The following is a 26,807-nucleotide window of genomic DNA, read 5'->3' as shown; positions in this document are numbered from 1 at the left end:
CTGCCAGCCACAGGCACAGCCATAGCAACTCCAGATCCAAGCTACATCTGCGACCTATACCACAGCTCATGGCAACGCCAGATCCTTGACCCACTGAGTGAGGCCAAGGATCGAACCCGCAACCTCAGGGTTCCTAGTCGGATTCATTTCCGCTGTGCCACGATGGGAACTCCAAATCCTGTTGCTTCTAATTAACTTCATGTAACATCTCTTCCACGTCCCCTTCTCCCTGTCTCTTTGCTCCTGATCCAATCTAGTTCCTTTTATTGTTTTAAACCCTCTCATTAGTTATTGCATCACAGGAGCTGATATCTTTAGGCCCACCCTCCCTGGTCATCTGAACTCAGCGGCTGGGCTCATCTCATCCCATTTCCCTGACGACTGTTGCTTTGTAGAGTGTTCAGCCTTCTCTGCCATGTTCCTTCATGCTGCTTTCCCCATCTTATTCCCCTCTGTTCTGTACCCCTCTCCAGCTACCTGCTACCCCAAACCGAGCGTGTTCTCTCATCTCCCAGCTCTGCTCACACTGCTCTGTCAGCCACAGTGCCCTTGTCCCATGCACCCTCCTGCACGTACACTTCTGACTAGTCCGGATGGGCAAGATTGTGCTGTGGAGACAAACAATTCTGAACTCTCAGTGGCTTACACAGGAGAGCTTGCACAGGTTACCTGTCCGCATGCACTGGCAGGAGGGCACTGATCCATGCCAGCCTGCTTCAGGGGCTCAGGCTGGGGCACCCTTTCCTTCTGGAATGTTGGTCAGGGTGGCAGGGGGACAGGAGCATGGAAATTGGTTCCATGCCCTCTGATCACTTTCCCTTGACTGTTACTTGTCACATGTCTGTGCCTGCCATCCGGAGGTGAGGAGGTGTGATTCTGTGTATGCCCAGGGGTAAAGAACCGGGCTACTGATGAAACCCCTGCCCACCTACCCTGCAAGGACCACCCCCTCCTCCCCCAGCCGAATGCCGTCATTTCTGAGGTGGTTCTTGATCTTTTCCCTGTGCACGTCAGCTCAGCCCAAGCTGGAAGTTGTCCTTCCCTTCTCCAGACTCCTGCAACACTGATCTCCTGCAGCCGTGACACTGCTTCCTTGGATTCTGGTGATTTCTGTACATACCTCTTCCTTTTTATTTGTCTGGATTCCAGTCATTTTCCCCCATTAGTTCTTAGCATAGTCTTTTACACCTAAATGAATGGTCTGTGGGATGCCCAGAGGAGCCTGGAGACAGAGAGGCCGCGTAGGCGGATATTCTGCTAGTCTAGACAGGCTTGGAGGCAGGCTGAGCTATGACAGCAGGGAGGCGCGGGGGAGTCATAGACTGAGATTGCAGCATGTTCCAGATACCTGAAAAGGATAAGGATGAGGAAGCATTGTGTGTCAACAGGAAGGACACAGTGATGCATTCAAGGCCCATTTCTTTTTTTTTTTTTTTTTGTCTTTTTAGGGCTGCACCGGTGGCCTATGGAGGTTCCCAGGCTAGGGGTCCAATTGGAGCTATAGTTGCTGGCCTACACTACAGCCACAGCAACGCCAGATCTGAGCCGAGTCTGCAACTACACTGCAACTCACGGCAATGCTGGATCCTTAACCCACTGAGTGAGGCCAGGGATCAAACCGGCAACCTCATGGTTCCTAGTCGGATTGGTTTCTGTTGCACCACGACGGGAACTCCCGAAGGCCTGTTTCTTCATGGCTGTGAGGGCCACCAGAATAAAGTCCATCTGTAAGACTGTGGTGTATTCATTTTGATAATCAGTTGTCACTTAAACCATCATGGAGCTTTCGATTCACAAAAAAAGATGCTTTTTAATGGTATCTGTTCTCTGATGGTCTTGACTGCTGCTTTCCGTTGAAGTGTTAGAAATCACCCTCATTAGTATTTCAGGTGAATACAGATTGGACAGAAGAAACATGCCTCCTTCTAGCCCCAAACAGGTGCACACACGCAGCCACAGTGGATTAGATTAGGTTCCTGATTCTGCAAGCTGTGGACCCCAGTCTGACTGAAGCAGGGGCAGGCTATCTGAGCATTGTTCTTTTTGGCTTCTGGCCCCTAGTGAGGTGTGAAGTGAGTGGCGATACTACTGAACCTGAAGAGGCTCAGATCCTGCTGAACTATGGCCCTTTTGTCTTCATTCTAGAAGAATCTGTTCAACCAACTTAATGTTTCATATAAGGAGATATTTATGGAAAGGTGGTGCTTGAACTAGCTCAGCAAGGCCGCATCTCCAGGAGGAGGAGAAAGCAGGATCAGAGACTCAGTGCTTTGAACACTCTCTCTGCCTACAGCTCCCTAGAGTTCTAGAAAGTCTGGTTTGCGTCTCTAATAAAGTACCTGTGTTTGACTTTCAGAAAAAGACTGTCTTTGGTAGTCCAATTATACTCTTACTGTCAGACTTAGATTTGGTGGTATGATTATACTCTTACTGTCAGACATTTATTGAATGTCAGAAATCTCGGGCACTACCCTTGGCATAGGCAGAGCCATCCCCATTCTCCAGATGAGGAGGCGAGGCTCCCAGGAACAATGTGTTGGAGGTCTCCCGGGGTGCTGTGCAAAGAGCCAGGTTGTCTCAGCATGGAATTCCATAGGCTCTGCTGAGAAATGTCATCAGCATCCGGTGCTGTCTCAGTATTTGTCTGGAGTAATTGGTCCAGTTTCATTCATTAAAAAAAAAAAAAAAAAAGGCTCATTCGAAAATACATCTTCAATTTTTTTTCCCCCCCCCAGATAACCTCTTTGTGACCAATCAGAATGGATACTACTGTCACTCTCAGACAAGTCTGGATCGAGCCCAGATAGACCTCAGCGGTCGGATCCGGAACGGCAGTGTCTACAGTGCCCAAAGCACCAACTCCTTAAATAACCCACAGCCCTACCTGCAGCCCTCACCCATGTCCTCGAACCCGAGCATCACCGGGAGCGACGTCATGCGGCCGGACTACGTCCCGTCGCACCGGCACAGTGCCCTGATCCCCCCGTCCTACCGCCCGACCCCAGACTACGAGACTGTGATGAAGCAGCTGCGCAGAGGGCTGGCTCCCGCCGAGAGACAGAGCCACTCGCTGAGAAACCTCAACATCGGCAACTCCTACGCGTACAGCAGGCCCGATGCCCTGGTCTACAGCCAGCCGGAGATTCGCGAGCACGCCCACTTCACCTCTCCCCAGTCTGCCCACTATCCATTCAGTCTGAATTACAGTTTCCACAGCCAGGCTCCTTACCCTTACCCCGTGGAGAGGCGGCCGGTGGTGGGTGCCGTCAGCGTGCCCGAGCTGACCAACGTGCAGCTCCAGGCCCAGGAGTACCCAGCTCCCAACATCATGAGAACGCAGGTGTACCGGCCCCCGCCCCCTTACCCGTACCCTAGGCCCGCCAACAGCACCCCAGACCTGTCCCGCCACCTCTACATCAGCAGCAGCAACCCGGATCTCATCACCAGGCGGGTCCATCACTCGGTGCAGACGTTCCAGGAGGACAGCCTGCCGGTGGCGCACTCCCTCCAGGAGGTCAGCGAGCCCCTCACCTCCGCCCGGCACGCCCAGCTCCAGAAGAGGAACAGCATCGAGATCGCCGGGCTGACCCACGGCTTGGACGGCCTGCGGCTCAAGGAGAGGACCATGTCGGCGTCGGCAGCGGACGTGGCCCCGCGGGCCGTCTCGGCGGGCTCCCAGCCAAACGTCGTCATCGAAAGAACAAAGCGAGAGGAGCCAGATGAGCAGGAAAGCCTGAGATACGGCCACAAAAAGTCTCTCTCTGACGCCACCATGCTGATACACAGCAGCGAGGAGGAGGAGGAGGAGGAGGAAGAGGAGGAGGAGGACCCGGAGGAGGAGCCCAGCGCGCGAGCGCATCCCTCGCCCCCGGTGCCTGAGCCCCGGGCGGCCTACTCCCAGGAAGCCCCGCCCAGCTGCCCCCGCGCCCCGGGGCCCCTGCACATCCTGGAGCCCCAGTCCCACGTCCCCGAGGCCGAGCGGAGGGGGAGGGACGGCAGCCCCGTCCACGTGCGGGCCGACGCCCAGCGGCCCAGGAGGGACGGGCTGCTGACACCCTCCATGTCCGAGTCCGACCTGACCACGTCCGGGAGGTACCGCGCCCGGAGGGACTCGCTGAAGAAACGGCCGGTGTCAGACCTCCTCTCGGGAAAGAAGAACATCGTGGAGGGACTTCCGCCGTTAGGGGTGAGCCGCGCGGTGTGCAGGGGGCCCTCACCCAGGCGAGAACCACGCTCTTGACACCTGACTTGCCTCCACTCCTTCTGCCCTCTGTCTTTTCGGATGTTTTCCAGCTTTTTTCTTTGAACTTTTAAAACTACACCCCCCCACCCACACACACCTCGTTTTTCCCCATTTTTGTTTTATTTTGAAACACTCAGTTTGATTATCTGTGGAAATAATGGAGATTGAGTAGAATTGTAGTGGCTTTGCTACAGATAGTAACTTCGATGAAGTGGCAGGTAAACTTAGGGGGCTGGGTGCAATGGACTAGGAAGAACGAATGGGATCTTTTACTAATGCAGTGGGACAGAAAGGGAAGTTAAGATTTCCTGACTTCAGCCAAGATTGCTTTGTTTGCCCCTGGTAAAAGCACCTTGCAGGGATGCAGGATGGCTCATGTTCGGTTTGTTCAAGTGATATCTGAGGAATAGACCCCCCCCCCCCGGAAGTGTCCCCAGTGTGTTCCTTATGTCACCCTCCATGTGGGTGTAGCTCGAGTTGCTGGGCAGTGATCTCTGAGGGCTGGAGGGTGATTCTGGAGCTGGGAAGGTGGCACTTTGTCAGGACAAAAAACCTGAGCGCTCTAGGTCTCTTTAAAAGAGAGATTGAGTGGACTGAGAACCCAAGGAAAGTCCTTTGTAGGAAATGGAGCTTACTATTCCCTATCGTAAATAACCAAGCACTTCTTACCGACCAGAGGCAAATATAAAAGTGCTTACCATCCTCTCTAGCTGCCATTCCCAGAGCATTTACTGTGTGGGGGGCAGGCCATCTGCTTTCCCACATCCAGTTTACAAGTTGCCTATTGTCTCTGCAGATGAGAAAATAGACTCTGAGATATTAAGTAACTTCCCCAAGGTCACACAGCTAGTGAGTGACTGAACTGGAACTTAAACTCATATTTATCTCTGCAACCTGTTCTCCTATCTTCTACACTGTTCTGCATTGAGGTACATTGTCTATTTTATTGAGTAATAATTGCTTGTCCAAGCTTTGCTGTTCTGTCTTTCCACGGAAGCTTTTTAACTTCAGCTTTGCCCAGGCATCTGTGGTCTTGTCATGTCAGGTGTACACCCTGAGTCATCTCACTGCCTTGCTCAGGCTTCCAGCCCCTCCTTGCCCAGGCCTCCTTTCCCTGTGCCCTGCGCTGTAGCCAAGTGAGAGTGATTGATTAGCTTACACATTCTGTCTCCCAATTGCTCCCGGTGTCCTGGCAGCTAGGGATTCTCCCCCCCCCATTTCTGCGGGCCGGCGTATTCAGACTCGAGGGCCCATCACACATGTGATTCTGGCTTAGTGTATCAGGTCTTCTAAGATGCTTACAAACATCTTCATAAGCAGAGGAAAGTTGGCACAGTGTTGTAGTGCTTCTGAAATACATCAGTATACATAGACTAAAACTCCTTAGAATAGCGCCATGGATTTAAATGTGTTTTCTTTTAATGGGTTTGAATCGTAAGTTTACTTTAAATCTTTCTTGGGAGTACATTCTTACTCATTTGCCTGGGCTGTAAAGGCCAGCGTCTGAGGTTGGCTAAAGCGACAGTGATTCAGGGTGGGGACAGGGTGAGAATGTGTCCTCCGAGGGCCTTTGCCTGAGTCCTGAGCCTGCTGGACTGGGCCCTCTTGTAGTTCACACGTTCCCATGATCACATCAAGAACTGTCTGTCATTTTCATGCATGACCCTCATCTTTTCCCCAAATGACACTTGGAGTAGAGTCCAGTATTCAAGCCTCTTGTCCTTGCAGTTTTGAATGGGCCTGGCAAGTTCCGATAAATCTGAGGGCTTTGATCTATTTGGTTTGCAAAAAGTACACATTTTCTCCCTCATTCACGTAGAGGTTACGTGATTGGATTATGCTTTTACTCCCCTCCTTTTCCCAGGAGGGATCTTCTTACATGAAGAGTGTGAATGGCAGCTGTGGCCTGGGGAAGGCAAAGGACGCAAGAGTGGGACATCTTAGCTCTGAGTCTAGACCTCGCCGTTCCCTGGGTCCCCGCCCAGTGGGCCAGGCTCTCGACACTCGAACCTCAGCTTCCCCATCGGTAACAGACGGTCCCCCCTCTGCCCGCTGTGACGTTGTGTTAGGTCCCATGTAGAGTTAGGCGTGAAAAGCACTTTCTAAATTCTAAGGTGCAGCATAACTGATTTTGATGTAGGGTTTTAATTTCAATCCTGATTACCATATATAGAGGCAGCTGTGTGACCTTGGGCAAACTGCTTAATCTCTCTGACTCAGTTTTCTCATTTGTAAATGAGGTGACCCCAGAGAGTCGTTGGGAGAATAGAGTGAGGTCCTGGCACGTAGACAGGGCTCGGTCAAGTTTAGCTTATCACTAGGAGGTTGCATCATACATTTAACTTACTGACTTCCCAAGAGCTGAAGAGCCCAGCTCCCTATGGAATTGCCCAACCCCACCTTCATAGCAACCAGGGTTGCCATTATTTTGTTACAACAAGCAACTATACTAATGTGGGTTATGTTTATAGAGATTTAGTATTAAAAACAGTGCAATAAATTGCAAATAAGCAGAAACATTTTAGAATTCTCCACCCATTTCCACCTCCAGAGATTTGATTGCCATCTGGAAAAAGGTAGACTGGTTTGGGTGCTTGTGCATCTATAGAAAGTTTTTCCCCACCCTTAGTCGTATGTGGTGGTTCTCACATAAGACTCACTGTATGGGTTGGGTTTTACATTGAAAAAGGCTAAGTAAGGAGTATTAGGGGTGAGTTTTTTCTTTTTTTGTTTTTGTTTTTTGTTTGTTTTTGTCTTTTTAGGGCTGTTCCCTCGGCCCATGGAGGTTCCCAGGCTAGGAGTCCAATTGGAGCTGCAGCCGCCGGCCTATACCGCAGCCACAGCAACGTGGGATCCGAGCCGCATCTGCAACCTACACCACAGCTCACAGCCATGCCAGATCCTTTAACCCACTGAGCGAGGCCAGGGATCAAACCTGCGTCCTCATGGATGCTAGTCAGGTTCGTTAATTGCTGAGCTACGACGAGAACTCCTGGGGGTGAGTTTTGACTGTATGCCCCTTTTTTTAGAAACTGGTTTTAGAACTGACCTTATATCCATTCGGCTTCATCCGGTGTATTTGAGTCATTTTCAGGCCAAGAAGTGCTGGAGGCCCCTCTCTTGGCTGGCGGGAGCTGAGTGTTCCATTTTCAGGATCTTGTGAGCCAGCTGAGGTTTCACTGACAGGTTGAGGTCGGCTGCAGTGGGAGTATTTGCACCACGGAGCCTGGCAGACTTCACAAATCAGGGCTTCCCCTTCTCCCCCACCACAAAACCCACGGGTAAAACATTTACAAGTTTTCTGCATACCCCTGTTTTCTGCACATATGAGACACAGTGAAATTTTAGCCTAAGCAGGAAGCTTTTACTTCATGTGCCTCTCTCTTCTCTCTCCCCCACACCCTCCTGATAGAGCAGGAGTAAAGCTGATTTCATTTCTGAGACAGAATCAAGAGATTCATTTCTGTCAAATTAAGGCCACTGTCATTACAATAATTGTGGCTTCTAAGAAGGTGTAGCCTATCTAAGGAAACTTGGCATTCTTGGCCTTGTCTGCCTCAGAGAGGAAAACCACTGGCCTTAGTAATAACTTCAGGAAATGCCAGTTTTCAGGAGACAGAATTCTGTTGATGTCATCTTCTTCTTTTTGTCTTTTCTAGGGCCGCTCCCACGGCATATGGAGGTTCCCAGGCTAGGGGTTGAATCGGAGCTACAGCTGCTGGCCTACACCAGAGCCACAGCAACGAGGGATCCGAGCCGCCTCTGTGACCTACACCACAGCTCACGGCAATGCCAGATCCTTAACCCACTGAGCAAGGCCAGGGATCGAACCCGCAACCTCCTGGTTCCTAGTCGGATTCGTTAACCACTGCGCCACGACAGGAGCTCCTCGATGTCTTTTCTTACACCCTCTCCTCCTGGTACAGTGATGGAGATTTCAGCCCTGCTCTTTGCCTCATAACTGTGGTGGTTCTGAGAAGTGTTGTGATCTGACACAGTCACGTAAGTCTGTGACAGAACAGAGCGCAGAGAAGCGAGAGCCGTCAGAGAGGATGTTACATTTTTTTCGGAATGATTTAAAGAGCTCATTTGTGTCTTTAAAAATTATAAAAGCTTATTGCAAATTAAGTGATAACATTGAAAACCCTTTTTGTGGCCTGCAGCTGATTTTTTGGCGTGTCCTGGTTCGCTATTTGGGAGTTCCGTGAAGGAATGCTGCCTGCTTGGAGCCTCCCCTTACATTACAACAGAGCCCTGAAACCACTTGCACATCAAAACCTTCTATCTGGAAGACTTATCAGGGCTTTGGCCTCCGAAGGAATGTCTTCCTCCTGACATTTGTTAAACAAATGTGTGTGTGTGTGAAGGGGTGTAATCTCTCCTGTGGTGGCTGACTGGTTTAGGAGAACACTCCCTTTGTTTCCTGTCTTCAGTCCACTGAAATTTCTTTGCAAAGGGACTGCATTGGTGTCTATTTGATATACACATATACATATTTTTTTATAGGGAATGAAAAAGAACCGAGTAGATGCAAAAAAAATTGGTCCTCTCAAGTTGGCTGCCTTAAATGGACTCTCCCTGTCTCGACTGCCTCTGCCTGATGAAGGAAGGGAAGTGCCTGCCAGAGCCACTAACGATGAGAGGGTATGTACCCCACCCTGGGCTGCGCACCTTCTCTGAGACAGCTGATGGGGGGGCTACAGAATTGCCTTCTTGAAATCTTACTGAATTTTTAACACATTCGATAATCCTGAGTAAGTGTTAGGAATTCTGTAATCTCAAAATTGGGGCAAGTTTATAGCTAAGGTCTTAATAGATAATTTTAGGCTAAAAATGTTGATTTTTGTCTGTTGATTTTTTTCTTTCTTTTTCTTTTCTTTCTTTCTTCTTTTTTCTTTTTTGAAGTTTTTAGCCATGCCTGTAGCATGCAGAAGTTTCCAGGCCAGGGATCAAACCTGTGCCACAGCAGCAATCTGAACTGCTGTAGTGACAATGCCAGATCCTTAACCTACTAGGCCCTGAGGGAACTCCTGCCCGTTGGTTTCTGAATGTTGTTCTTGACCTTTTTCCGGCCATCAGTAGCAGTCTTGATTTTCGATGGCCATAAAGTTAGAGAAAACCTGCAAGTGCATATGAGTACATGTAGAAGAGAAAGCAGACATTAACTGCTTTTATTACATTGAGCTTGCCTCAAGAGGGAACAGTTACTGAATTTTTCAAAACTTTCTTTGTAACTGAGATGTATTTTGCTATGAGGGTCTTATTTTCTCAAAACTAGATAGGTATGAATTATGCTAAGCAAAAATTAATTTACTTATACAATTGGATCTTGGAGAAAGTTTCCAGTATTGACTGCTGTTTACAGTTTTTTAATATATCATATTATAAAATTGAAGTATTTCTGCATAGAGGTTGGAATTGACTATCCTACTCTAGGATTTATCATTCTCTAGGGGAATGTTTCTTTCCTTAGTGGTCGTAGAATTGACTATAGATTGAGAGAAAATGAATGCAGTGAATTGTTTTTTTTAAAGCAAGTTTAAACAGGACTTTGCATTATATTTCTCACCAATGAGATTATTTCATTTATTCTTTTATTGTTATACTTGTTCAATTTAACTTTGGTTTCATCTTGAATTTTCAGTATGAGTTACTGCTAGACTTGAAGTGGAAAATGGGATTTCAGATGTGCAATCGAAATGGGGCTGTGGCACGGGACTGCATTCAGACCGTTCCCCGCATTCTATTTTTCAGTGTAAAATTCTGGAACAACGGTTAGAACAGGGAATGGTATTCACTGAATACGAAAGAATTCTTAAAAAACGGCTGGTCGACGGGGAGTGCTCGACTGCACGACTCCCTGAAAATGCAGAAAGAAATCGGTTCCAGGATGTCCTTCCCTATGACGATGCCAGAGTGGAGCTGGTCCCAACCAAAGAAAACAACACTGGGTACATCAATGCATCGCACATCAAGGTGAGGGCCGTGTCTAGAGTGGCACAGGGGATGTGAGGTCCCAGTTGAATTGTCTTTGCGACTGTATTCTAAGAACACCCTAGTTTTGAATGATTGTGCAGAGCTACAGAGCGAGCTGGGAACCCCATTCACAGGGCCGGATGGACAGTGCTTAGCCCCAGAGCCAGTGGCGCACTCGCTCTCTCCACGCAGCGAAGCCTCCTGCCCCCAACACTGTTGCCAGGACTCGGGGACCACATGTCTGCCTGACTTGAGAACTGTGTGCTTCCACGTCGGAAGATCCCTTTCTAGCTCGTAAACTCTCTCAAGAGCAGCTGAGGCGCTGGTGGTTCCTTAGCCCACATACCTACGTGCATTTTTAAGTAACAGAAATGCTGGTGGTGTGGCCCAGAGCTTTTCCCTACGGTGCTGCCACCTGTGCTCTTCACATACTCTCGTCATCATTTTCAAACCTCATTCTGTCCTTTGAAGAAGCAGTGCTTGCTTTTCCCCTGGAAACAGTGTAATGCCACTTAACTGGCATAGCGTTACGCCCATTACGATGGAAAATGTGATGATTCAGAGCAGGGAGGTGAGAAAATCCAGATGCACTCTGTTCATCACTGGACCCTTTGTTCATGCTGGCTGGAGATTCCATGCGTTCTCTTAGGTAGAAGAAATTTCCTCATAGTGAGAAAACAAAGAAGAAATCTAACGTCAGGTGTTATTTTTCTTCTTTGCTACATTTTACTTAGTTTGCAAGTGATGTTTGATGAGAACCATTTCACACTGGAGACTTTCTAGAAGCCGGGCAGTCTGTCTGTGAGTGCCAGTCCCCTTGGCGGTCTTTGGGAATCTGTGCATGTGCTTTTTAAAATCTGTCTTTTTTAGGGCCGCACCCTCGGCACATGGAAGTTCCCAGGCTAGGGGTCGAATTGGAGCTGCGGCCGTGGCCACCAGTGACACCGGATCTGAGCCTCATCTGCAACCTACACCACAGCTTGTGGCAATGCCAGATCCTTAACCTACTGAGCGAGGCCAGGAATCAAACCCATGTCTGCACAGACATTATGTCAAGTTCTAAACCCACTGAGCCACAATGGGAACTCCTACGCGTCTGCCTTTTAACATGGACATCATTTAATAACTAAGGATTTCTTTGTAATAGCTTATCCAGTCTTTCATGAGATAAGAGTTGCATGATGTTGTGGTTCTGTGGTGATATTTCAAAGCCTTCAGAGGCAGCCCGAAGAACAGTGTGAAGTGTCTGACTTTAAAATTCATTCCTAGACCGACCACTTACCGGTGTGGGACCTCACTGTACTTATTTCTGAATAACAAATGCTGGAGTTTCCATCGTGGCTCAGTGGAAACAAATCTGACTAGTATCCATAAGGACACAGGTTCAATCCCTGGCCTTGCTCAGTGGGTTAAGGATCAGTGTTGCCATGAGCTGTGGTGTAGGTCGCAGACGTGGCTTGGATCTGACATTGCTGTGACACAGGCTGGAGGCTATAGCTCTGATTAGATCCCTAGCCTGAGAACCTCCATATGCCCCCCCCCCAAAAAAAAAAAAAGAGAAGAGGAAGCACTGACATCTCTCCCTTATGCTCTCCATCAGACCCTTCCTCCCTGGTTCTTGTTCACTGTGGTAACTGGTGCCACACCCCGTAGGCCCAGGGGGAGGACAAGGGTGTAAGTTGGACTGCAGCCTGAAATGTGGGCATGGGTAGAATGACATGTGGCCCAGGGTTACACTCAGGGTGCTCAGAAAGCAGTTATTGTTGTCCCTCGATAGTGGGGGAGCTGAGAAATAACCCAAATTTCCTGATTACACACCCTGTTATTACTTTATTAGACTGTTCTCAAGGAGGTGAAATCTTTTTTTAAATGATATTTATTTTTTTCCATTATATTTGATTTACAGTGTTGTGCTAATTTCTGCTGTACAGCAGAGTTACCCAGTCATATATGTATACACATTACATTATTTTTTTTTGTTCTTTTTTTAGGGCCGCTTCTGAGGCATATGGAAATGGCTGGTGTTGAATCTGAGCTGTAGATGGGTTATTTGTTTTTTTGTTGTTGAGTTGTATGAGGGTTTTTTTTTTTCTTTTGTCTCTTTAGGGCCACACCAGCATATGGGGGTTCCCAGGTTAGGTGTCTAATCAGAGCGCTACAGCTGCCAGCCTATGCCATAGCCACAGCAGCATGGGATCTGAGCCACATCTGTGACCTACATCACAGCTCATAGCAACACCTGATCCTTTAACCCACTGAGTGAGGCCAGGGATCAAACCCGAGTCCTCATGGATGCTAGTGGGGTTTGTTACCGCTGAGTCACAACGGGAGCTCCCACATTCCCTTTCTTATATTATCTTTCATCATGGTCTATCCCAAGAGATTTAATATGGTTCCCTGTGCTATACAGTAGGACCTCACTGCTTATCCATTCTAAATGTAATAGTTTATATCTATTAACCTCAAACTCCCAGTCTATTGTACTCCCTCTTTCCTCCCCCTTGGCAGCCACAAGTCTGTTCTCTGTGGGTGTGGGTCTATTTCTGTTTCATAGATAGGTTCATTTGTGCCCTATTTTAGATTCCACATATAAGTGATATCATATGGTATTTGTCTTTCTCTTTTTGACTTACTTCACTTAGTATGAGAATCTCTCGTTGCATCCATGTTGCTACAAATGGTTTTATTTTGTTCTTTTTATGGCTGAGTAGTATTCCGTTGTATATATGTACCTTTTTTTTTTTTTTGGTCTTTTTAGGTATTCGAGGCATATGGAGGTTCCCAGGCTAAGGGTCAAATCAGAGCTGTAGCCACTGGCCCATGCCACAGCCACAGCAATGCAATGCAGCGTACATTACAGCTCACGGCAATGCTGCATCCTTAGTCCACTGAGTGAGGCCAGGGATCGAATCTGCATCCTCTTGGATACTAGTCAGATTCGTTAATCACTGAGCCACGACAGAAGCTCCAGTGTACCTTATCTTCTTAATCCATCCATCTTTTGATGGACATTTAGGTGGTTTCCATGTTTTGGCTATTGTGAATAGCACTGCAATAAACATAGGGTGCATGTATCTTTTTTTTTTCTTTTTTCCTTTTGTCACCGCCCGCTGACATAAGGTGTTCCCAGGCCAGAGGTCAGATATGAGCTGCAGTTGCTACCTACACCACACCTGCAGCAGCACTTGATCCTTTAACCTGCTTCTGCAGGCTGGGGATTGAATCTGTGTCCTGGTGGTAGAGAGATGCCGCCAATCCCATTGCACCACAGTGGGAACTCCGTATATCTTTGAATTATAGTTTTATCTGCAATATGCCCGGGAGTGAGATCATTGGCTCATTGGATCATATGATAGCTCTATATTTAGTTTTCTGAGGTACCTCCGTACTGTTTTCCACAGTGGTTGTACCAATTCACATTCCCACTAACAGTGTAGGAGGGTTCCCTTTTCTCCACATCCTCTGCAGCATTTGTTATTTGTAGACGTATTAATGATGGCTTTTTTGACTGGTATGAGGTGGTACCTCATTATAGTTTTGATTTGCATTTCTCTAGTGAATATTGACCATTTTTCATGTGCCTATTGTCCATCTGTATGTCTTCTTTGGAGAAATGTCTATTTAGGTCTTCTGCTTATTTTTCGATTGGGTTGTTTGTTTTTTTGTTGTTGAGTTGTATGAGGTTTTTGTTTTGTTTTGTTTTTTTCTCTTTTGCCTCTTTAGGGCCACACCTGCAGCATATGGAGGTTCTCAGGTTAGGGGTCTAATCAAAGCTACAGCTGCCAGCCTGTGCCACAATCACAGCAATGTGGGATCCGAGCCACATCTGCGACCTACACCAAGCTCATAGCAACGCTGGATCCTTAACCCACTGAGCAAGACCAGGGATTGAACATGCGTCCTCATGGATGCTAGTTAGATTTGTTTCTGCTGAGCCACGATGGGAACTCCAAGTTGTTTGTATATTTTGGAGATTAAGCCCTTGTTAGTTGCATTGTTTGCAATTACTTTCTCTCATACTGTAGGTAGTCTTTTTCTTTCCTTCTTTTTTCTTTTCTTTTCTTTCCTTTCCTTTCTTTCTTTCTTTCTTTCTTTCTTTCTTTTTCTTTCTTATGGTTTCCTTTGCTGCGCAAAAGCTTGTAAGTTTGATTAGGTCTAATTTGTTTGTTTTTGTTTTTATTTCCATTGCCTTGGGACCCTGATCTAAGAGAACATTTGTATGGTTTATGTCAAAGAATATTTTTACTACGTTCTCTTAGAGTTTTATGGTGTCTTATGTTTAAATCTTTTTAAGCCATTTTGAGCTTATTTTTGTGCATAGCATGGGGATGTGTTCTCGTTTCATTGATTTACATGCAGCTGTCCAGTTTTCCCAGCACCAATTGCTGAAGAGACTGTCTGTTTCCCATTTTATATTCTTACCTCCTTTGTTGAAGATTAATTGACCATAGGTGTCTGGGTTTATTTCTGGGCTCTTTATTCTGTATCTGTGTGTCTATTTTTGTACCAATACCACACTGTCTTGATTACTGTAGCTTTGTAATATTGTCTGAAGTCTGGAAGAATTGTGCCTCCTGCTTGTTCTTTTTTTCCGCCCCTCAGGATTGCTTTGGCAATTCTATATCTTCTATGGTTCCATATAAATTTTTGGATTATCCGTTCTAGTTCTGTGAAAAATGTCATGGGTGATTTGATAGGGATCACATTAAATGTGTAGATTGCTTTGGATAGTATGGCCATTTTAACAATATTAATTCTTCCAATCCAAAAGCATGGGATATCTTTCATTTCTTTGAATCCAAGGAGGTTAAATCATAGTGGAAACTTAGTATCTTTATGGAGGGGAATCCTGACTCAGAACTCAAAGGTGAGACTACCTTAGGTAGGGAATTTTCTTTTTTTTCCCTAGAAATCTGACATTTGACTTAGATTTCAACTTTTTGCTAGGACTTTTTTCCAGTGTGTTTATTACTTCATAAGGGAAAATTGTGTTTGAAATTTGGGATATGATGATATTATTTTTTATAAGAACCACAAAAGCAGCAATAACAACCATTTATTGAGAAACTAGCACCTGCAGGGCTAATATATATTGCTAATCCTGAGAACGAGGGTATGTAATATTTTCATTGTATGATGAGGACTGAGGGTCAAAGAGGCTGAGGAAATTGCTGCAGGTCACATAGATATTATGTGAATTCAGTGCACATGATGATGTCGGTAGTGGAAACTGCACTGACAAGGAAAAAGAATAAGATAAAGCCTTTTCTTTGTTTTGCTAAATATTTCAGTTCACTTTTTTAGTATTACCTTGAACAAATGTACATACAAGTATTTTACACACACACATTAATTATTTTTAAACGTTTTCTAATTTCAGGTCTCTGTCAGTGGAATTGAATGGGATTATATTGCCACTCAGGGACCATTACAAAATACCTGTCAGGATTTTTGGCAGATGGTGTGGGAACAGGGGATTGCAATTATAGCAATGGTGACAGCAGAAGAGGTCAGTACTCATTTCTCTTCATTGATTTTTCTCAGCCTCAGAAGAACAATAAATGTTGATGGCGGGGAATTCTGACTTGTAGAGAAAAAGGCAGGGTAGGGGTGCGGTTCTGAGGTTCAGATGTGTTCCCTGGGAAAGGGCATCCTTTGGCTGGATCTTGGGCTGTGTTTTGACCGCGCTTGTCTCTCCTCCCACAGGAGGGTGGAAGGGAGAAGAGCTTTAGGTATTGGCCACGCCTTGGTTCCCGGCACAACACGGTCACCTACGGAAGGTTTAAGATCACCACCCGGTTCCGCACGGACTCGGGCTGCTACGCCACCACGGGCTTGAAGATGAAGCACCTTCTCACAGGCCAGGAGAGGACAGTGTGGCATCTCCAGTACACAGACTGGCCTGAGCATGGCTGTCCAGAGGACCTGAAGGGATTTCTTTGTGAGTATCTTCGTTCCCAGCTCAGCTTATGCCAGAGCTGTTAAGTCCGCCACAGAGAGGAAGCCTTAGCTTCCTGAAACATCTCCTTCCTCTTGTCCCATGAGAGTGTTGGGCTCATTTTAAAATAGGAAATTTCAGGGGTTCCCGTTGTGGCACAGTGGAAACGAAACCAACTAGGAACCATGAGGTTGTGGGTTCGATCCCTGGCTCGCTCTGTGGGTTAAGGATCCGGCGTTGCCGGGAACTGTGGTGTAGGACACAGATGCAGCTCGGATCATGGCTGTGGTGTAGGCCAGCAGTTGTAGCTCCGATTAGACCCCTAGCCTGGGAACTTCCATATGCCGTGGGTGCAGCCCTAAAAAGTCTAAATAAATAAATAAATAATTTCAAGTATTTAGGGGAGGCTTAACAGAAGAAGTTTTAAAGTATAGTTCATAGTGAGTAGCAAATGCCACAACTGACTCAGAGTTGCTCCTCATTTTGGAGATGAGAGAACAGAAGCCCAGGCCAAGTCAGAGACTTGCCCAAAGCCACACTGTCACTTCATAGCTGGGGTTGGTTAATGGGCCTCCAAGGTTCTGTACTGGAGTCTTCTCAGTGGAGATATAACCTGAAAGGGATCAATTGGATAGGCCTTAATCTCTTCAATTTTTTTCCATTTCATTGATATTTCACAGCATACCTTGAAGAGATCCAGTCTGTTCGACGCCATACAAATAGTACAAGTGAACCAAAAAGCCCCAACCCTCCATTGCTGGTCCACTGCAGTGCTGGAGTGGGACGGACTGGTGTTGTTATTTTGTCAGAGATCATGATCGCCTGCCTGGAACACAACGAGGTACTTATTTCAACTCTTGGTGGGAAGAGAGGTGGGCAGGGCACGAGGCTGGGGAAGAGGGGGACCTATTGGCCTGACAGCTGTTTCTGAACAAAAGTCCTTGAGGATTCATTCTAGAAGATGCCATGGTAGAGAAGAGACTGTCTGTGGAGAACAGACTTGTGATTGCCAAGGGCGCGGAGGGTGTTGGGGCAGGAAGGATGGGGAGTTTAAGATTAAGAGACAAACTATTACGTGCAGGATATACAAGGCCCTATGGTGTAGCACAGACAACTACGTTCAGTACCCTGTGATACTGTAATGGAAAAGAATGTATATATAACTGAATGTATAACTGACTGGCTGCTGCACAGCAGAAATTAACATTGTAAAGCTACTGTCATTCAGTAAAATAAAGTTTAAGAAAAAGAAAAAAGAGACTGCTTGCAGCCAGCTTTCTGCTTCGACCCTCTCTCCCCCTCCCCCTCCCCTCCTGGGAGCACCCACCCCGTCCTCATGGCTGCTTCTCTCCATCTAGGTGCTGGACATCCCACGGGTGCTGGACATGCTGAGGCAACAGAGAATGATGATGGTGCAGACCCTGTGCCAGTACACGTTCGTGTACCGAGTTCTCATTCAGTTCCTGAAAAGCTCAAGGCTCATCTAAGCTCCCACAGCTTCCTAAGGGGACCCGATCATGTGAAGCGTTTACAGCTGAAAAAAAAGTGCTTGCCTAACTCACGCTTTCTCCTCGACACTCGATCCCTGCAGACACTCTGCCCCACGCGGAGCGCCACGTCGGACGTAAGTGAAGGCACGAATGCCGGCGCGCAGAAGGACGTTCGCAGAGCGCGAGGCTGAAGAGGGAGGGGTTTAACCCGGGGAAGACGGGCAAGGAGGACTTTGTTCGAGGGCATCGCCCTCCTCTGGTCTGTTGGATTTGCAGTACTTGCACACATTTGGAGATTGTATTTTTCTAGAGAATTCTCCATCTCTCTGAAGCGACGCTGGGCAATTCTGGCAATCATTAAGGCGGATAGGTTTCTATCTTAAGCTAGTGTTTGGTAATGGAATTTTATTTTATGGCTAAAACATTTGGGGTTTTCTTGTTGAGAAACTGAACTTTCCATGAGGATGATCCCCAGATACGAGTGGTTCCTATATAACTTTGTATTTAAAACCACGTTATTACCTTTTCTTATTTTTAAAAAGTCTTGGGTACGCAACAGTTTAGCTACCAAACCCCAAACTACAAGAATCTAAAAGTGTTATTTTGAAGCATAGAAAGCATTTTTATATTCAGAAAATTTTTTATCCTAAAAATTCTATATATTTGTACCTTCTATATTTTCCAAACAAGAGTTCAGCTCATCAAGGTACTGAAATGAGCAAGTAATGTAAGTTAAAGTTGGGAATGAAGGCATATTATTTAAAATGTATGAGAATGATTAGATTCACTATTTTTTCAGTATTATTCATAAATCCAAATGAGTATGATTTCGTTGGTTGAAAATGAAGTGAAAAACAATTGCCTAAGATGGTTTTAAGCACTTTTTTTGTGGAGAACAATAAATCTGAGTTGTTAATATATGTGTTGCTTTATAGATGAAACAGTAACAACGGACATGTTGAAAGTGTTTTGGAAGCGATAATAAGAGTATGTACCATGACTAGGACCAGAGTAAGTGCAGTGTAAACACAAGATGGTAAATGCAAGTTGCCTTCGACTTCACAAAAATGCAGTATTTATATTATCATTAAAAGAAGCCTTGAAGAGGCTTTATTTTCTTTTGGTTGAAAGAAGGGAAGAGTTAGCAATAGTCTCACCTAATTTCCCAAAACCACTGCCCAGACTTAGGGGGCCACCAGAGATGACTGTGGCATTCAAGATGTACTGGAATTTTCGCTCCTCAGTCCCCTAGCTTTACCCCTCACCCCAGGTTGACTTTAGCTCCTCCCCTTTCCCACTTGGGCCCGTCTCCGTGGACAGGACCAGGCCAAATTAAAGAGGAGAGTGTGGCCTTGGCCCCGGCTGGGATGGCCTTGTCACGGTGGAGCTAAGGCGATCAGAAGGACTAACTGGTATATTTAGCTGAGGAGCCATCTCTTTCTTCCTTCTTGAAGCTGCTGCTCCAAAGCATCAAATCTAGGACTATCTCCCCAATATCCTAGGGACAGTTCTGCCTCCCATGTGAGCCCCTAAAGCAGTTTAACTCGTCACTGCTAAGTGTGTTGTTAACTGTGAGACAGGATTTCCTTTATACCGTGTGAATCTGCCTAACTCTGACCCAGAAACCAACCACTTAAGCAGAAATTCCGAAGATATTAATGAAAATGAATATTGAAAGTGGGCATGTTTCTTGCTTGGGAACAAAGAATTAAGGTTAAATCTAAAATTGTTTAAAGAACAATAGACCCAAGTGTAAATATTCAGAAAGAGTTCCCCAGAAGAATAAAGGAAGAATTTTCCTTTATTCCCCGCCTCCACATCATGTAAAAGACAGAAGCATTTCTGATGCTTTTTTCCTTCCATGGTACCTTTTTTTAAAAAAATGCTCTTCTGTCAGGTTTAAACATTTTGAAGTGTTCCATGGACAAGAACATATTGTAAAACAAAAATCTAAAGAGTAATATATGGTATGCTTATGTTCCTGTTGTAGTAATTTGATTATAAGAAAATTACTTATGAGGGCGAAATTACACTGTGTAAGTGTCACTCTTAAAACTCACATGTTTGACATAGCTTCTAAGACCCATGTAATTTTTTGTGTCCCTCTTGAATTTTTAAACTTAATTAACAGTTAGTGAGTATGAAATTATTTCTGAATAAAAATAAATCTACATGCCTGAACTTTGAAGTAATGTGATTTTCAGGAGTAAACTGAGGAACCACGAGGTTTCACAGGCTCGCCATGTCTGAATTGAGGATGTTTCTGTCTGCCATTCTCACACAGTGCTTCAGTATTTTAGCGTCTTTTAGTTTATCAATGTTCTTAATTTCGTATTAAAATTACCAAAAATTGTACATTTTCACAAAGAGGAGGTTATTATCCAGTGTTTCTGCTGATCAACTTTAGCATCTCTGACATCCGTTTTCCTAATTAGTGGGGTCTTGTGATTACATAGTCTAGTTGTTAGTTTTGAGGACAGAAAAGTATTCATTTTAGCATATCATTTGGAATTTTAGTTGCAGTCATTATTACTTATTTTCTTCTGGAACATCTACTGTGAAACATTCAGAAAGACCTAGAATTTAGCCTCTAAAATATTTTGGCAGGATTAAAACAGATTTCCCCGGAGAGCAAGGTCTAAGTGGAAATCCAGAGGAGAAGGAGTGTCAGGGTGTAGGTGGAGTGGTGACAGTATGTCATGGCCGATCTTTTTTGGGAAGCTTTCCTCATGAACAGAAAACAGTCATCTCAAATGGATTAGGTTAATGTTCACAATATTAAGAAAACACAAACGTCCATGTTATATGTAATATACAACTTTATATGTATTAAAATATAAAGAATACTCTTTATACTGTTTATCGCAAATCATTTAAAAAGTCTAAAATTTTGAAAGAAACTCTTGGATATAAATTTTGGGAATTTGCTTCCTATCCAGATTCCATGTGGAAAGCTAAAACCGTCTCTTTCCAGTTTAAAGTTTATTAAAGTAATCTAAATTAGAGGGGGCTTTTTTTTTTGAACTGAGGGATAGACATTTCAAAAATAGAGGAATAGACACATTAGGAATTTGCCTGGGAAAACAATTCTCGAAAGAACATGAGTTTTTCAAATTCCTGAGATAAGGTTTCCATTTACCCTAAGCACCTATGATTAATTATAGAAAATGAGGAAGGAGTTCCCATTGTGGCTCAGCGGAAATGAATCCGACTAGTATCTGTGAGGATGTGGGTTCGATCCCCGGCCTTACTCAGTGGGTTAAGGATCTGGTGTTGCTGTGAACTATGGTGTAGGTCGCAGACATGGCTCGGATCCTGCATTGCTATGACTGTGGTGTAGACTGGCAGCTGCAGCTCCAATTCGACCCCTATCCTGGGAACTTCCATATGCCACGGGTGAGGTCCTAAAAAGCAAAAAAAAAAAAGTTGGAAAAATCAGAAAGTTTTTAAGGCTTGTGTGTGTTGGGAGTGACTCGACGGAGGATTTTAGAAGACATTTGCAGGAATCCTGAATTGTTAAAATGGCATCGTTTTCGGTATAATGCAGGCAGTTCCCTAATAAAAATTATGCTCTGCAAGTTCAGGTGTATGTTACATTATTGAGAGTATTGTTTACAAAAGGAAATATTACTATAAGTGGGTGTTAACTTTCTTGGATTTGTCCTCCCAAAGCTTATTTAAATCACAGGGGTTCTGAAAAGGTAGTGGTAGTGAAATTGCCATCATGAGTACTTCAAGAAAAATATGCGGCTGCCTTCCTCCCTACTGCACCCTGCTGGTGAGAGCGCAGAATGCACTCTCCCTCCGTCGGCCCGGCTCTGGGGCTGGGCCCCACCAAGCTATGGAAGTCAGACTGACTGATCAGTTTCCCGAGAGAATTCCCTACAGTGAGTGTCATGAAGGGTAAGGAGTGGGACATATGATGAGGGTGAGTGGGAACGCTGCCTATGAGATTGTCTGAGAGGTGGGGCGGGGTGAAGGACATGAATTAGCAATACATCCCCCTACCGTTGCTATTTCTGCTTACATACCTTTGGGTTGTTCCTGGCCTGAAATGGAAAGTAGAAGATAGGCCCGGCAGAAGAAGAAAGTGTAAGGTCTGCAGCACCTAGTCGAGGAAGCAACAAATCCAAGGCAGATAGTCCCACGTAAAGAGTACCTCTAGGTCACATGTATGTGATTAGAACCTGGCTGTACATCATATTTCCAAAAACATTTAAATTAAAATAGTTTTTGAAAACTAGAGTAAATCTAAACTCTGCCCACTATTTTGATACTAAGAAAGAGATAGTAACTATGTACTTATTTTAAATAAGTATAAATGAATGACAAGGAAGGGATAAGTGTTTGAACTACCTGTAGAACTACTAACAGTACGGCTGACTTGTGGAACCCGAGCCACAGCAGTGACAATGCCGAATCCTTAACTGCTAGGCCACCAGGGAACTCCTTTCATTACTTATTTTATAGCAGTATTTATTGAAATGTAATTTAGAGTTAAGTGTTATGAAGGTATCTAATGGTTTGTAGTTTGACTGGAATACAAATAGCCTGAAACCAAAAGAGGTGACAAACTTATTTCCAAAACAGAGTTAACAAAAACAAGATTAAAAGTAATACAAAACTCTTAAGTTGACAAAACAAAAAAAGGAAAGACAAAAACAACAAAAAAATACTGTAATTTGTAAAGCTTTCAGATTAGTAGCGCTCTAGTGGGTTTTATTTGCATAGTCTGGTTTTGTGGCCCAATAGGAGAAGTTGCAGTAGTTATTGTATGGGAATGATTCTTGGTATTTTTTTTTGTCTTTTGTCTTTTTTATTGTTGTTGTTGTTGCTATTTCTTGGGCCGCTCCCGTGGCATATGGAGGTTCCCAGGCTAGGGGTTGAATCGGAGCTGTAGCCACCGGCCTACGCCAGAGCCACAGCAACGCGGGATCCGAGCCACGTCTGCAACCTACACCACAGCTCACGGCAACGCCGGATCGTTAACCCACCGAGCAAGGGCAGGGACTGAACCCGCAACCTCATGGTTCCTAGTCGGATTCGTTAACCACTGCGCCACGACGGGAACTCCGATTCTTGGTGTTTTTGAAGGTTTTCTTTTAATATCAGTTTAGACTCTTCATATTAGATGTTTTTCAATTCTATAATAAAAGTAAGCAGCTTAATTTCTTGTAGAATTGGGCTGTTACACAATTATCAGTGTATTCAGTTTCTAAGCAACACATTGAAAATGAGGGACAAAAAAATAAAAATGTTTTTAAAAACATTAAGCCTTTAAAAAACTTGGATGCATAGTTTATACCTTACTCAGAAGATTGGCATTGGGCCATTAGAATATATTTTTCCTTGTATATTCTCAAGTAATTTTTTACATTAATACACCAGTCTTTTTCTCATGCAAATGTTAAATATTTTCCTATGAAAACACCTCAGTGTTTCTATTGTGCTTAATAGACAAATACTTACACTGCAACCAAATACATTTCTTGTGTATTTCTTTGTTAAAAACTGAAGCGATCCAAACTCTACCCATAGTGAATCTAGCAAAGCATAGTTTAAAAATGAATATCTAGATAAATTTCTATTTAAATAAGAATTCCTGGAGTACCCGTTGTGGCTCAGTGGGTTAGGAACCCGACATAGTGTCTGAGAGGTTGCTGGTTTGATCCCTGGCCTCGCTTTGCATTGTTGTGGCTGTGCTATACGCAGGCATCTGCAGCTCTGATTTGACCCCCAGTCCAGGAACTTTAATATACCACAGGTGCGGCCATAAAAAGAAAGAATGAAAGAAAAAATAATTCCAACAGCAGTTAATATGACTTTAATAGTCCTAACGAACAAAAATGTGGAGAAAATTTTTATGAAGTACATTTTCTTGGAAAGTTGCCCTATAATTCAAGCAATGCACTGGGAATTCTACCTTTTTGAAATTAGGTAGTATACATAGTTGTCTAGCTAGTTTATTTTCTAGTTTTAAAAGCAACTTTATGTGCTACTGTCTGATCAGTACTGCAAAAATATACATATATAATCAGAAGAACTTGTCTTCTAAATTGTCATTGGTTTGTAAAAGTGTGTACATTCAATGGGCAAAAAAGTTTGAATGTAATGTACTTGAAATGAATATATCGGTCTATTTTTGCCATAAAAATAAATATCAAAGCAAGATGTGATTTGTGTGAGTACAATAGCGCAATTAAAGCTGTTTGCCTCTATTTTTTTTTTTTCATTTTAGATCTTATTGCAAAGAGGCATAAAATTAGTCCTGTTTCCCCAGTGAGTTATTTTATGTTGCAGACAAGAGATGTTTCCTTTAGTGCTTGCCAGTCTGTCATCTCACATCTCCCCCATAATCACGAGTTAGAATACATTTTTGTCAAAGTAGCCAGCTTCATTAATTAGGACACTTGTGGAACAATTAACACATGCGCAGAATAAATATTTATGTTCCCAGCAGGTTGTCAGAGCTCCTCATAGTATCATCCCTGTGGTGGAACCTATTGTTATTAGTTGAACATCCACTTCATTTATTAGTGGGGCCGTTTCTGGACCAGCAACAACATTGGAAACTTGTTAAAATGCAAATTATTTTGTCTTTTTCTAGGGCCGCACCCACGGCACATGGAGGTTCCCAGGCTAGGGGTCCAATTGGAGCTGTAGCTGCTGGCCTATGTCACAGCCACAGCAACACGGGATCCGAGCTGTGTCTGCGGCCTATACCATAGCTCACAGCAACACCTCAACCCACTGAGCAAGGCCAGGGATCGAACCTGCAACCTCATGGTTCCTAGTTGGATTCGTTAACCACTGAGCCACGATGGGAGCTTCAAAATGCAAATTCTTGAAGCACATCCCAGATCTGAAAACTTCTAATCAGAAGGTATGGCTATGGAGCCCAGAAATTGCTTAACAATTTCTCCAAATGATTCTGATGTGCCTTAAAGTGAGAGAACCAATGCTTTAGTAATTAAGAGGTCATAGGTGTTCAATATAGACCACAATTTGGGATTCATTACATAGCCAAGCTGAAATTAATAGGCACTAAAGTTTATTTAGGAACTTTTTCTTAATGTTTACAATTTTTTTTTTTTTTTGGTCTTTTTAGGGTTGCATCTGTGGCACATGGAAGTTGCAAGGCTAGGAGTTGAATCAGAGCTGTAGCCGCCGGCCTACACCACAGCCACAGCAATGCAGGATCTGAGCCGTGTCTGCAACCTACACCACAGATCATGGCAATGCTGGATCCTTAACCCACTGAGCAAGGCCAGGGATCGAACCTGCAACCTCATGGTTCCTAGTCAGATTCATTAACCACTGTGCCACGATGGGAACTCCAAAAGAGTATATTCTTCTTTGCAGGAAAAACAATGGTCAGCTCACCTGTTTTTACATTTTTATTTCATTTTAATTTTTTTAAGTTGAGGTATAGTTGACTTACAATATTGATATGTTTTAGGTGTTACAGCATAGTGATTCACAATTTTTAAAGGTTACACTCCATTTGTAGTTATTAGAAAATATTGGTTCTTTTCTCCATGCTGTACAATGTATCCCTGTTACTTATCTATTTTACATAGTAGTTTGTACCTCTCAATCCCCTGCACCTGTCTTGTCTGTTTTTTTTTTTTTTTTTGTCGTTGTTGTTATATTCACTAGTTTGTTGTATTTTTTTAGATTCCACATGTAAGTGATATTATACAGTATTGGTCTTTGATTTATGTCACCAAGCATAAAACCCTCCAAGTTGTTGGCTGAGCAGTGTGTGTGTGTCACACACATATACACATGTACAAGATATACACATCTTTGTTCATTCCTGTTGATGGACACTTAGGTTGCTTCCATATCTTGGTTATTGTAAATAATGCTGCCATGGACACTGGGGTGCACTTATCCTTTCAAATTAGTGTTTTCATTTTCTTTGGATATATAGCCAGCATTGGAGTTGCTGGGTCATATGGTAGTTCTATATTAATTTTTTTGAGGAAACTGTGCCCTTTTTCACAATGACTGCACCAGTTTATGTTCTTATCAACAGTGTACAAGGATTCCCTTTTCTTCCACATTCTCACCAGCATTTATTTGTTTGTTTTTGTTTTTGTCTTTTTGTCATATCTTGGGCCGCTCCCGTGGCATATGGAGGTTCCCAGGCTAGGGGTTGAATCAGACCTGTAGCCGCCAGCCTACGCCAGAGCCACAGCAATGAGGGATCCGAGCTGCATCTGCAACCTACACCACAGCTCACAGCAACGCTGGATCGTTAACCCACTGAGCAAGGGCAGGGATCAAACCCGCAACCTCATGGTTCCTAGTTGGATTCGTGAACCACTGTGCCATGACGGGAACTCCACTCCTGTGATCTTTTTGATGATACCATCCTGACAGATGTGAGGTAACAGCTCGTTGTGGTTTGGGTTTGTATTTCTCTGACAATTAATGACGTCGAGTATCTTTTTGTGTGCCTGTTGGCAATCTGTATGTGTTCTTTGGAGAAATGTCTGTTCAGGTTTTCTGCCCATTTTTTAATCAGGTCGTTTGCTAATATTTTGTGAGGATTTTTGCATCTATGCTCACCAGTGAAATTGGGGTGTGTGTGTGATTATTTTTGTCTGTTGTGGTATCAGGTAGTTGTGCTATCTGGCCTCATAGAATGAGTTCAGAAGCATTAGGTTCTCTGCAATTTGGGGGAATAGTTTGAGAAGGAGAGGTGTTAACTCTGGTAGAATTTACCTGTCAAGCCACCTGGTCCTGATTTGTTTGTTGGGGGTTATTTTTATTACTGATTCAATTTTATACTGCTAATTGGTCTGTTCAAATTTTCCATTTGTTCTTGGTTCAGTCTTGGGGGATTGCTTATTTCTTGGAATTTGATAAATTTCTTCTAGGTCGTCTGTTTTATTGGCATAAACTTGTTTGTAGTAATGTCTTATGACCCTTTGTATTTCTCTGGTGTTGGTTGTAACTTCTTGTTCATTTTTTATTTTATTGATTGGGTTCTCTTTTGTCTTTTCGAAGATCCGGCTTTTAGTTTCATTGATCTTTTCTGCCATTTTTTTTAGTCTCTATTTCATTTATGTCTGCTCTGGTCTTTATGATTTTAAGAGAGGGGCCTCTGTTTCCCCTATCCTTCTAGGATTCCCGAAAGTAAGCCCCATTG

General features: G+C 44.3%; 1 protein-coding gene across 1 annotated transcript in view; it reads left to right on the top strand.

The window, feature by feature from the left end:
* PTPN21 (protein tyrosine phosphatase non-receptor type 21) overlaps positions 1-19,828 on the top strand; it is an 83,871-nt gene extending 64,043 nt beyond the window's left edge. Inside the window, exons 13-19 of the mRNA XM_047795184.1 lie at positions 2,736-4,186; positions 8,750-8,887; positions 9,998-10,219; positions 15,600-15,728; positions 15,926-16,160; positions 16,838-16,998; positions 17,516-19,828. Of these exons, the coding sequence (XP_047651140.1) occupies positions 2,736-4,186; positions 8,750-8,887; positions 9,998-10,219; positions 15,600-15,728; positions 15,926-16,160; positions 16,838-16,998; positions 17,516-17,644 (2,465 nt within the window). The 3' untranslated portion in view covers positions 17,645-19,828. The remainder of the gene's footprint in view (positions 1-2,735; positions 4,187-8,749; positions 8,888-9,997; positions 10,220-15,599; positions 15,729-15,925; positions 16,161-16,837; positions 16,999-17,515) is intronic.
* Positions 19,829-26,807: the final 6,979 nt, after the last annotated feature.

The sequence above is a fragment of the Phacochoerus africanus genome, chromosome 9 (assembly GCF_016906955.1).
Source record: "Phacochoerus africanus isolate WHEZ1 chromosome 9, ROS_Pafr_v1, whole genome shotgun sequence".
Lineage (NCBI taxonomy): Eukaryota > Metazoa > Chordata > Mammalia > Artiodactyla > Suidae > Phacochoerus > Phacochoerus africanus.
This window is presented reverse-complemented; position numbering and strand designations above follow the sequence as displayed.